This window comes from Crassostrea angulata, chromosome 1 (genome assembly GCF_025612915.1).
Source record: "Crassostrea angulata isolate pt1a10 chromosome 1, ASM2561291v2, whole genome shotgun sequence".
NCBI lineage: Eukaryota > Metazoa > Mollusca > Bivalvia > Ostreida > Ostreidae > Magallana > Magallana angulata.
The window spans coordinates 43761571-43775106 of NC_069111.1; the positions used below are offsets into that span (position 1 = coordinate 43761571).

At 30.4% G+C, this 13536-nt stretch overlaps 1 protein-coding gene across 1 annotated transcript in view; it reads right to left on the reverse strand.

Moving 5' to 3' along the window:
• The window catches only part of LOC128192556 (neurogenic locus Notch protein-like), a 90743-nt gene that overhangs the window by 45313 nt on the left and 31894 nt on the right, over nt 1-13536 (reverse strand). The window contains exon 58 of the mRNA XM_052865340.1: nt 13157-13262. Within this exon, the coding sequence (XP_052721300.1) occupies nt 13157-13262 (106 nt within the window). The remainder of the gene's footprint in view (nt 1-13156; nt 13263-13536) is intronic.

Sequence of the window (13536 nt, forward strand, 5' to 3'; positions counted from 1 at the left end):
AGGGGGGGGGGTGGTTCGTTGGTTTGGTGTTTGGATTCAAACTACAACAAAGTACTGAAGTACTGACGGGAGTTGATTTTATCGATAATTATTTATCTTAAAATCAACGATATGTTATTTTGCTTGGCAAGTAGTTTATAATCTCTATTTGAATTACGAACATTTTTATAATATGGATTCTCGGACTTTTCCGACAAGAATTTCGAGAAAACCTCTGACTTATGAATCATGTGTTATATCTAAAAATAGAATTGATTTCATCAAACTATTTATCGGTATTCGAAATATGTCAAAAAGTGTATGGATCCAACCAATAATGAACTCTAGTCTCGTTCAACCAGATGCTCGGCTGTCTCCGTTAATTTCCGACAAGTAAGAGATACCAGGTCACGTGATAGCTTGATGATGCGACCTCTAAATATAGACTGACTCTCTGCTTGTCGGAGTTGTACGGAGACGCCGTTGGTTGAACGAGACTATATTGAACTCTGGCGTAGGAATACATACGACTGCAAAAAACTTCTAAATTGTTCGTACTCTTTAAAATCTGACTAGTACTATTTCTTAGCTATTTATAAATAGGTTTTCTTTAAAAAAAATGCTTCAGCGTACATTACATCGAATTTATTGATTATTTTCAAGAACTAACTCTTGTCAGCGGTGATGTGCTTAGGTCCAAACACTGTTTCGGTTTCGGTTTGCCAGAGTAACTGCATAGGAGAGTTGATTAAAATCAACGCCCAAAAAATCACATAGTAAAGTTACAGAAAATAGGCCTCAGATCCCCCTTCCCGACAAGCAATTTTAAATATTATAAAATAGTATCTGTCATTATCCCCCCAGTAGAAAATTCTGTAAATAATGCATTCATATAACCGGTTTAAACTAGTTATCACATAGAATGTTGATTTAACATCCATGAGCATGAAAATAATTTTGCTTACAACAATATTATCATTTTTTTTGTTGAATAATTGTAAATCATGGTTTTTGACAACATGTATAAAGTATATTTTTTTACCTGATAACATAGAAATCACTGCTTGGAACTACTTATGTAAATTACATGTAAAGTTATACGCAGTAAGCTTTTTCACCAACTGCTTCGTGGTTTACAAAGCGTAAGCTGCCCCAAACCATTTTATATCGTATAAAACTAATGAATATTGAATTCATTCCTTAAATGAACTTTTTCGTGACGTCACAATGATCATAGCACGCGCTTATCGCTTGTCGCTTGGATTATTGTAAACATAAAATCTCGGTAATTTTACCAGTTCTAAACGATGTGAAATGACTTTTTCAAACGTAAATAAAAGTCATAATCAGCAATGTTAAAAAGTTCACCGGGATATGAAGTTGGTTGGTACGTGATCAAATCTACTGAGAAGCCCTTCAGGCTTCCACAGGAGGATTTGATCATGTGACCAACCAACTTCATATTCCGGTGATCTTTTTAAATCGCTGTTTATTTCTTAATTGACGTTTGAGGTGGATTTACGGATGTGCGCGGAAATGGTAAAGAAAAACGAGGTTATACATGTACTACAGGTTTGTTTACAATTGTTTAAATTCATATGTCATGAGACATATCTCAGTCTTAAGATAGCATCGTAATAATTTTTGAGAAACAATCACCTCTAGTTATTGTTCTCGAAGCTTTAGATTTATATTTACTTCATATCTTTTTATTTGGATTCTTTGTTAATATGTTTTATCAAAATGACAGATACAACTAAATTGGAATAGAACTAAAGTTATATTTACATTTGTGCCTCGTATCTATATTTTATTTGATTTCCGTATTTAAAACTTGTGGATATGATCACAATTTTTGTAAGACGCGGCATTTTTTATATCTACTAGACCTTAACCCGTGCGTGCACGTGTTGACATTGCATGTCGGACATTTACGAAAAAGATACATCGACTCATTGGAAGAATTCAACACTTTACACAATTTACACACCATGTTAATTGACATTCTGTACTCTCGGGATTTTTCAAACATGTAGTAAATGCACTGTGTTAGAGTTTATCTCCTGTATTTCCTTTGCTACAGAGACAATACACGGATACTTATCATTTGAGCGATAGAACATTTTATCTACAATTTCCTAATATATAGTGAACATTTTGCCTGGAATCATATATTTCTTTGCCCTTAGTTTATGTTTTTACAATATCACTTTGCATGGATAAACTAAGAAACGATAATACAAATACGTGTGAATTTCCATTGGAAATATGTTATATATTCTGTTGATTATAGTTATGATTTCGTATAATTAAATTATAAAATGACAAATATATTTATCAACTTAGTAATTACTTTTCTCTTCTTTGATTTGAACACCGTGGTGAGATTGCCGTAATTTAGCGTGAATGTGATGCGCACGCGCAAGATTGTAAAATCCAAATATTCCAGATGATTTCCGGAAATTTTTGAGGATTTTTCGTTGATTATTAATTAGCGAACCTTAAATGAGATAAAGAAAAGATTGGTAATCTTCAAGTACTATTAAAAGGGCCAATGATGTTTAAAATATGTAAAACAAAAGACAGCACTTTTCCTATTTATCGATATTAAAGGCCAAAAATTCGAGTCTATTATTTTAATAAAGTAATATAGATAGATCAGTTTAAAGAACCACGAAAATAGTTCAACTCCATTTCTATATATCTATACTGCCGGGCGATACATAAAATACTTAAATCTAAAATACCAAGTTCCCCTTACTGGACCTTAAATGACCATTAATGGTCATTTAAAACGTTTTTACACTGTGTTAAACCTCTAAAGTACACGAAACAAGACCTAGGCCCAATTGCCTACAACTGCCCCCTCCAACTTCAATCCTGGTTCCCCTTCTGGTTATACTTAAAATATAAATAAGCTCACAATAATTAGTCAACCCTTCGAAGGCCTCTGGAACCATGCAAGCCCGTGGTTGACAGAATACTTTGCGATTAAACATCATATATGCTAGCTTAGTTTGGAATTCTGTGAAGTCGTTTGAGTTATATATTTGAAACTGGTTATCTTTTGGCAAATCATAACTATTTAAAATGAAAAACTTGTTGATCGATATTTTAATTTCATATTCGAAATGTAGTTAATACATTGACCTGATCTAGCAACAAAATATATTGTTCGATTTTCCCACTACACAGTAATATTAATATCTTTAAATATAAAAAAAATATGTCAATAGTGACCAAAGTAAAACATTTGAAATTTTTCGTTATAACTTCAGTTAACTTGATATATTTGATCTCTTTTTAAAAATTTCTTTTGAATAAATGAACACATACCTGAGATTCATTTATCGCCTTCCATGTTAGCAGTCCTCCTCGAAAATGGTTCGATAGCACACACGGAATTAGAGCAAAAAACAATACTGTAGGCCAAATATACATACTGGTTTCAGCAATTTTCACGTATTTTGCATCTTGTATTATTTACTTCGCCTTGTAACTAGAAAACATCAAGAATTTTAAACTTCCTGGTTCAGTTTCTGTATACCATTTCAAATTAATCAAATAGGATTGCCTTGAATAATGCTCCTTATACAGATATTTTAATGACCAACCATAAAAAACTCGCCTGTAAGATTGTAAAATTAAAATTCAACATTGCATTGTGCATGTTTATGAATGCAACTGCGTTCTCGAGATCATTTGAATGGTAAGTTTAATCCAGAGCTTATTCAGACTGATAGCAAAATCATGAAAATCAGCGTACAAAGAGCACAGAATTTAAAAGTCTATTGACGTAATGATATAAGTTAATGTAGGCAACCAAAATTTAAATGTCATTTGTTGAGTAATAAGCAAGTTGCAGAGCTTACAATTCTTTGCTATATAAAAAAGCTTTTGTTTACATTTGAATGTTGAAGTGAAAATTCTAGTTGAAGACCTAAACTGAATGTTTTAAACGCTAGAAACTGTTTCTTTAGCTTAAAATGAATAAGAAGATAGACAAATCAGCTTCAAAAAGATTTTTTACTGGTTTATTGTATTTGACCTATGTAAATAAAAACGGGGCACAAGCCTTTGTTGCATACCAAATAATTGTGAGCCCTGTATTTTGCTTTTATCTCTACGACTGTCAGACTTTAAAATTTTATTTGATTATTAGAAATGCATTCCTTAAGCATTGTAACTAATAAATACAGTAAAATAGAATTTGACTAAAATTTTGATATGCCTCTTTAATTAACAAAGGAGATGTAAAACAACTAAATATGGTGCTTTTTTCTATGCAGTCTGGATGCATCTAATACGTCGGACATTAGAAAAAACTGGTTCATATATGTTACTGTTTAATATCTTTATCTTCTATTGTGTTACGTTTAAGATTCTTTTATTGTGTTAGCTTTAAAGGTACGCCTCGATAAATCCCTTTTTTCAGACTTAATTATTTACATGTAACACCATGAAAGGAATTCACTTCTCAATTTATATCTTTGTTTACTAAGTAAATGCTTAAAATTGCATGTTTTTCTTGCCTTTTAGATCAGATAGATATGATATTGATAGCACTAAAGTAAATAGATAAAATAAGTTGCATTGAACTTAAAAGATATAATTCTTTAACTAAGGTAGATTTTGTATTGTAAATATATTTTCTCATGCATACTGTCCATAGATTAACTTCAATATTTTAGCAACACGTTGAAGATACTTAAGAGGCAAATTATCGACATAAATAACCAATAAAAACAGATCATGCTTTGAAATCACCTGCGTTCCATAGTTACAATTTTATCTAAATAAAGAAAAAAAATAAAAACTTTACGTAAATATTTTTTTACGTGAAAATTCATGGTTGAAAAAGTTTATTGGTAATGGCACACATACAATTTAAGTATTACAAATATACATAACATGCATTTGATGACCAAATACACGTATTGTACGATTTAAACATTATAAAATCGTGACTTTAATCTTGGCTATGATGTATTTTTATCTACATTGACACCTTTAAATGTAAAATGTCATTTCTAAAGTGGTGTTACTTTCCGAATATATATTATTCTTTATTGTGCTTTTGCAAACAGTTTTCATTTTGCGTTAACCAAATAAAATAATAAAGCAGAACATATCTTTCACCTTAAAATTGTGTAAATTTTGTCAAAATGCTCACTCAGGCCAAAGTATTTCATTGCACTCTCATAATACAAATAAATGTAAAAATTCCAATTTTGTGTTAATCATAGCAGATTTTTATAACTCTTCATATAAAATACTGCCGCTTACTTGAGTTATCTCGTCCTTTGTTATGGAAATAATACATGTAATTCTAATAAAATGTAATCCTGCATTGTAAAGAGCCTGTGGATTCCCACGATGAACCTTACCAAAAAAGGTAATGTTCTCACATTTTACTAACATTTGTGATACAGCATTGAAGCACGATTGCAAACATTGTAAATATTGTGATTTAAATTCCTAGCGATTCTTTGAAATTAGACTGGAACTAAAGAATAATTTTTTTGCCCTGTGTCTCCATTGAAATTTTTACTCCGGATGCCACACTGAAATTTGGATTTTTATGAAATCCCAATATAGATATAAACATAATATGGTATGAATTAGCTGCAGTATTGTATTTAGAAACCATTCAGATGAGTTGATTTAGTATTGTGAAATGAGAGGATATTAAAATTTTCTCGTACGTTTTAGTTTGTCCAATATTGCCAACTTCTTCATTTACTTCTATCACAAATTTCAAAGTAAAAAAATCAGAGTATAGCAGCATAAGGATATACAATTTGTAGCAAAGTCTGTTGAACAGGATAAAATGAAAATCTATTCTTATAAATTAAGGCATTTTGCAAATAATCTACAAAATGCCTGCACCTGAGTACTTGCTTACACCTTTGGTATTTCAACACATGTGTGATGATGTTCGTAAGGTATAATTGAATTTTATAAGTATCATAATTTGATAAGTTATTATTGTGAAATTAAACAAATTAATAAAAAACCAACTTTCATTTTCGATAAACAGGCCCGAAATAGCAAAAATGAGAGTAAGGTGGTGGACACGCTTTGGCGGATCGAAGTCAGAGATAGTCTCGATCAAAAATATATGCTTGCAAAACATAGAAGTTAAGATTTGACAAATGTCAAATAAATAAAATGAGTCAATTCGTTTCTTTAGTGGGCGATTTACACGAGTAAACCATGATACTTATATAAAATAAATCAAAGTACCGAAAGTACTGATAGGCGGAGGCATGATTGCAAGTTGTCAGTCATAAATAAATATTATTATAACTATTTTCTCCTTAAGAATTAGTTTGATAAAAGAACGCAGTACTAATATGTCAATTGAGGTATATACATGTAGTAAATGTGGAAATATTCAGAGTTACTACACAATATTAATCTGGATCATGCCAGTTGATTTTGATATGCAAGCTGAAATTACTAGTATACATTTTTATTATTATGCAGACTTATTGAAAATATTCATTTTGACATCAAAATGATGAAAGAATATAATACTATTAGAATCTAGTAAATTGAACTTTTGAAACTGCAGTATTTTATTCTTTTTTTATTTTTCACCAAAAGAAATAAGTTACATTTGTATATCATTTGATTACAGTATTTTACACAATCAAGCAGTCTGTGTGTCACATTGCTCACCTGAGAAGCAATAGCCATAGAGAAATCATCTTTATAGAATAATACACAAAATATCCTGACAATATGTAGTAAAAAAGGTTTAATATGTTTCATATTAATGTTAATCAGTTTTTTTAAATTCAACTGAAAGAACAAACACATGTACCGCAATGAAATATTTCAATCATATAGATATCATATGTTAGCTCATTATCTATAATCATTGTCAGGTATATTATTGAGGTTTTTTTGGAATTGCAATTAATCATGAACATGGTAGATCAAAGACAAAGTCCAAGTTCTCATAAATTGAAAATTTTCAAAAACATGCAGTCATCAAAGTTATCATATAAATTTTGTTGTTAAGAAATTTCCATAGGAAATTTAAGTCCCTGGTCGCTGGTTCAAACCCAGCTGTGGTCACTTGATGTTGAGTGTTGTGTACTTAGAAAAGGCACTTTATCTACATTGTCTCCGTCCACCAAGCTAAAATTGGGTACCGGCTTACGCTGGGGGTTAACCGGCGATGGACTCGTGTCTCATTCAGATGAAGTCAATGACTGTCATCCGCTTAGCACCACGGAAACCGGGGATAAGCACCGGACTATGCGTCTTCATGGCTCTGAGAAGTACAATACACGTATTCTCCTTCTCGATTGTTTGTCGAGATAAACAAACTATGGTTTTAAAAAGATAACAATAAAAAATTTAAATAAATTTTAATACACTTATGATAGCATAAGTGTATTAAAATTTAGACTTTATCAATAATACTAATACAAAAATCACATTTTAAAAGCATGCATGCTTTATTTTGAGTTAGATGGTTTGAAATTTAAAACAAGATTGTCCGGTATTAATTCGTAACACAAACAAACATTTACATTTCTTGTTGAATTCTATTTGTTTTAAAAGTATTTGAAATGCATTTGAAACACTAATACAGTTTATTTCACTTTTCACTTCTTCATTTTAACTTTTGTTATTGTTCATATCTCGTAACCATATGGCGTACGTTTTTTCTAAGCAAAGCTTCGAAGCATTGCGTAGAAAAAAACATTGGGTTTATAAAAGCTTCGAAGATTATATGCCACTTAAAACTTAATTCTTTATCATAAAGGCATCCGCCATTTGGCGGAGAATTAATTTTTCAATAAAAGAAAAACTATTATACAATCAACATAATGGTATAGAACAATTTTAGATGAAATTAACGTACCTTATACTGTGTATAACGACTAAAGATCCTGGTATCATAAAGGAAAATTCTGTTAACTGCAATTATATAGATATATTTATATTTTCAGTGTCTTTGCCCGTGATAACACTACGAATCAATTTTGACTTTCAATATTTTAAAGTAATCAAATACTATCGGGCGTTATCAACCTAACCCTAATGCCCTTAATTCATCTTTATTGGTTTTGATTACCCTAACCGTATTTGATCATCTCGTAATACTCAAAAAATGATTCATTATTCCTTAAAAAATGTAGCTCGACAGACAGACAGACAGACAAACATACATATTCAATGGTTTCATACTTACCACAATGTGTCTTTTACTTTTAATGGTGTTATTACCAATGCTTGAAAACAAATCTTCAGATATTGTAACATCTATTTTCAATTCCATAGTAAATTTCGTTAAATGTGATTCTGAAACAAAATTTTATTCCAGTTTATCATAATATTTATGTACTGGTATCAAAATATTCTGTGAATGCGTTTTATTTTTCTGTAAAAGACTGAAAGCAAGTCTACCAGTATGACTAAACTTTGATGGGAAAAAATGTCATCAATTTACTTCAAGTCTGATTCTCAGTGATGAATATTTATTCATATCAATACCATATTAAAAGAAGTTTTATATTAATAATTATTAAATTATCGAGTTGAAGTTCGAGTGATAATTTACTTTCAATTATAACGCATTTTACATAAAACCCGGAGGCATAGATTTCAAGGCAATAGATGCTAAACAAGTATCATATAACTATATATTATATAGTACTATTTTGAGTATCATGATAGATCTTTGAATTTTTTATCCATGTCTTAAGATAATCATAGGTAGCTGTAACAAAGGATGGATATAACAGAGTCCTGATAGATTGGATATTGTTAATGAAAAATGTTTTATAAAAGAATATCAATTTTTGGATGAAATTTGGTTTTTACCTGATGAGCAGGTAGTTCCACTGAATTCCAAAAGACACTGACACTAGAATATATATATTGATCACATCAGTACAGGTTCCGTTGTTCTCAAACCGGGAAAAAGCACACAGATCGACACCTGGAGTAGAAATAAGGAAGAGTAACTCGTGCCTTTCAGGAGCGTTAAATCATGGTATTAAAATACCATAAAATTAGAACATCTATATAGTCTTTCAAATGCAGTTCATAAAAGTAAAAACATTGCATAAATCATTATTTTTACTTTACATAATACATATATTTATTCTAAGTTTTACATTTTTTGATTTAGTCTGAATAGTTAGGAATTCATATCGATGTCGTCGGTTTACTTGCCTCAGACTTTCTCTGCTTACTGGTCTCTAAAAGTGAAGTATGTTTATAGAGAATCGCAATTAAAAAATGTGAACAAACCAATCTACCTCACTTTACATGGAATGCGATCGCGTTCTAAACGGAAATTCAAATGAATGCAAAACTACGACAACTATCTGAAAAAGTTTTCGTATTGAATATTTGCACCGAATGTGTTTGAACAATAGGTTAGTAAATCCCAAACTAGCACATGTTTTAGTGCGCCATACATTGCAATTTTTTTGTGTTATATACGGTTCTGTTGCTATACATAAGGATTGTCAACCCATAAGAATTGAAGTTAAAACAAAATAAATATCAAGTTTTGTAAACATCCGTCGTAGGCAGATAGCTGAATAATTGAAAAGTATTAGAGTTTATGTTTTGTGAAGATATTTGAAATATTTTACGATGTATGTACTGGGAAAGAATTGTAAACAGTTAAGCTTAATCTCTGTTAATCTTGTAAAGTACTAAACAGAGATTATTAACCAAGTTACATTAAAAATAATACCTGTTAATTATTGATACAAAAATGAAATTTATTCTGATAAGAATCTATTGTTCCGAATATGTTTAGAAATCTTATTTACATCATCAAATTTGTCAAATTTATGTTGATCAATATCTGTCATTTTCTTTCCTGGTACATACATTGAAATATATTTCAAACATACAAAATCATTTTTCCCAGTTAAATCCGTTTGTACAGTTGAAATTGAAAAAAAATTGTATATTAGATATTTAATTAATATAACTTTATTTAGAACAAAATCGTATCACAACTGACCAATGCAATTGTGCAGTTTGTTCCCTTAAAACCGTCTGGTCAGTTACATAAGTTGCAATTGATCAGATCTGTACAAGTTCCATTGATCTGACAAGGTTGAGATGCACACTCATTCATATCTACATGTATAGTGAGAAACTTAAAATGCATTCACTACTTAGATATAGATCAATATTTTGATAAGGTATCATTTTAAGTTTTTTTCATTTCTAAAAAAAAACAACCCACGAGAATATACAATAAAACTGATTACTGTTTACACACTTTTTTCCATTGAATCCTGAAACACAACTATATTGGTAGTCGTTGGCCAAGTATCTACAGGTTCCATTGTTTTGACAAGGATTTGGTAGGCAGTCATTGATATCTGTGTAAGATCATAGTCACTATGTTCAACTGTATTAGGGGAAAATCTTTAATGCAAGTATAGTTCATGAACAATATCGAGTCTACACTTTCATCGCCAATAAACAGAATTGTGTTTAATAGTGTCTTGTATCTTGAAATAATTTTAATGCGTTGTCACTCGTTATAATGAGATACATGTAAATGTAATCGTTAAGATGACAACCATACTCCGATGCAATACGTTACTATCTTGTTATAACGGAAGGAATTTTATTTTCTAAGACATACCCCTTCTTTCACTTAGTTTATTTGAATATGAATTATAATTTCTGTTACTTTCATAGGCATTTTATTTTCTCTACATTAAAAATCAAATGTTATATTGACCTCCTAGGTCAAGGTGAATAAAACGTTCTGTATTTTTTTTTTAGATAATTAGATATGAGCCAATCAGAGAGCTAGGAATTAATCAATCATATAATAATCACCTTTGGCCAAGATCTAACCAAAAGATCTGTCAGCATCATAATGATTTCCACTCTTATAGGACATCGGAGGACGATAGAAAATCAAGGAATGATGGGACAGTAGCGAAGTTTAAATTCAAATGTGATGGGCGTTTCACAAAGTGGTTTGGCTAGTACTGGTGAGTTCACCTTTGTTCTTTGGACATAATTTGCCTCCCTCCCTTTACCCCCCCCCCCCCAAAGAAAATGAATTGGGAAGGATGTATATTCAACAAATTCATTATAATATCAAACTTAAAATTCGAAATTTTGTCCAGAAACATTCACAATAATTATACCCGTACTTTCTAAAAAAAAAAGATTAGTTCCAGTTCTGGAAGTCATTGTGCGTCTCAAATAGAGCATAACCAATATACCTATTGATGTGCAACGACACAAGGAGCAATAATGAATATGGTTTAGGGGTGGGGATATCAACTCTTATTAAATTGTATCATCATTCCCTATTTCAAAGGAGGGGGTGGTTTAAAAATACCTCTTGGGAGCCATGTACTTTATACCTGTTGATACATAATAGTACACTAGAACAAGTATAAATATTGTTTAATGGTCAATGGTCAGATCTCAACAGTTTTCAAGATATTTGGTAATTTCCCGTTTTATGGGGGTCAGAACAATCCCATAATGTCATGACCTACATAACATTTGATGTGCAATAATACAATAAGAACAAAAATTATATAGGATGCAATGGTTTTCAAGATACCTGGTCATTTTCAAGTTGCTGGAGGGAATGAGCAAAAATGTGTTAGCTTGGGGTGGGGATTGTGGTCCGAGGTTAATTTTGGTAATTTTACAACATACATTAATTTCAAGGAGTGCCTAGACCCATAACCCCCACCCCTTCTCTCAATCCACGCATATGAATATGTTGGCAAACAAAAGCATATTTACGGCAGGCAACCGTTTGTTTGTAACAATTATATAGATATAGACCATACTCTCTATTACATGAAATGCTTGGATTATTGATTAATTCAAAATTCAGACGCAAACAGTTTAACCCCAAAATGTGCATTAAGGACAATATGTGTGTTATTGGATGGGATCTCATTCTATTCTTCTTTTTAACTAAAATTAGTACATAAAAATGTTATTAAGGGGCAAACACTTGGTGCGGGTTTTACTGTCTAATGGCAGCATCTAGTTTAGCTTTTAAATTTAAATATTTTTGAATATACCTATAGAAGGTTTTTTGTTTCCAAGATTGCGATAAGTACGACAAAACTTGTAAAAGATTAAACCAATGACTTTGTTTGTGAAACAGAAAGATTAAGTACAAGAGAATGTTCTGCGCAAATTTTATACACAATAAGAAATAAATACATGTATCAATCATGCAATGCAAAGTTACAAATTTGGTAAAGAAATGACTTTAAATACATCGAACGTTACACTGAGTATTTTAAAAATTCCATTCATAATTTAAAAGAAAAACTATTTAATCTCTGTCTTCCCTGATTTCTGTTTACAATACAGCCTGCTGGCCGCTCTCTTATCTGAAAATATAAGGAAAACAGATATTTATACAATTATTTAGAATAATATAATCACAGAAAAAAACACTTTATTCTAATCAAATCTTATTTAAATGAATTTCAAAACTGAAAGACATATACTTCATGGTAAGAAAATAATTTATACAAACTTTAAATTTTATACAATCTGCAAGAAGAAAAAAGCATAAGCATCTGTGTATATATGAAATAATTCCCATTAAAATAATGCAATTTAAAGAATATAGATTAACAAACATTTATTTATGAATTTCCATTTAAATCATATAACATAAAAACATTTCAAATGAAAGAATTCAACATGTAAAGCACAAAAGTAAGAATCACATGTATAGCACTCCACATCATTCATCTTTCAATCATCATATTAATACAAAAACTGAAAAATGCATCAACAAAAATAAAGATGTATTATGAATGAATCTGCATCAGATTTTCTTTACAAAATCTTGTGAAAAGATTCATTTAATATAAGGTTACATGTACTTCATAGTTAATAAAATCAAACATTATCAACATTTGGATATGTTTATAGCAGGAATCACTTGTTTTATTATTAAATGCTTTTAATATTATACTCACTTATAATTGGACTGAAGAAAAGTAAAAAGAATTAAGAATTTGTGATAATATTTTAATGATTAAACGTAATAGAAAAAAGGGGGAAACACGATATTACGATAGTAAAAATTGTTCGAAAACTTTATTAGTAACATTTATAGTTTACCTACCCGCACTAGAACATTCTTATTTTATCAATAGATAAAAGAGGTTCTTACATGCAGGCCACGGTGTAGTTGTTAAACTCATGACACCTGTATCCAGGGGAACACACGTCCTGGGAATTCATAATCGAACACCCGTCAGTGGAATTAGTGATGATAACTGAAGGAAAATGTGTGACAATCTACTCATTTGTTTAATTTAGACAAAAAAATATTCCAATAAGGTAGAAACACAATTTTATTTTGTTCAAGTAATTTGAAATTCAGAACTGCAACAACATCAAAAAACAACCGTCTAGTTATCAAAAAGTTTTTAACCTTCCGAAGATTGACTTTTGAAACTTTGGAATTTAAAGTGGTGTTGTACACCATGCAATACTTATTTATTTTTCAAAGCGCGATATTTAGAGAATTATGATCTTTCTAAAGTTAAT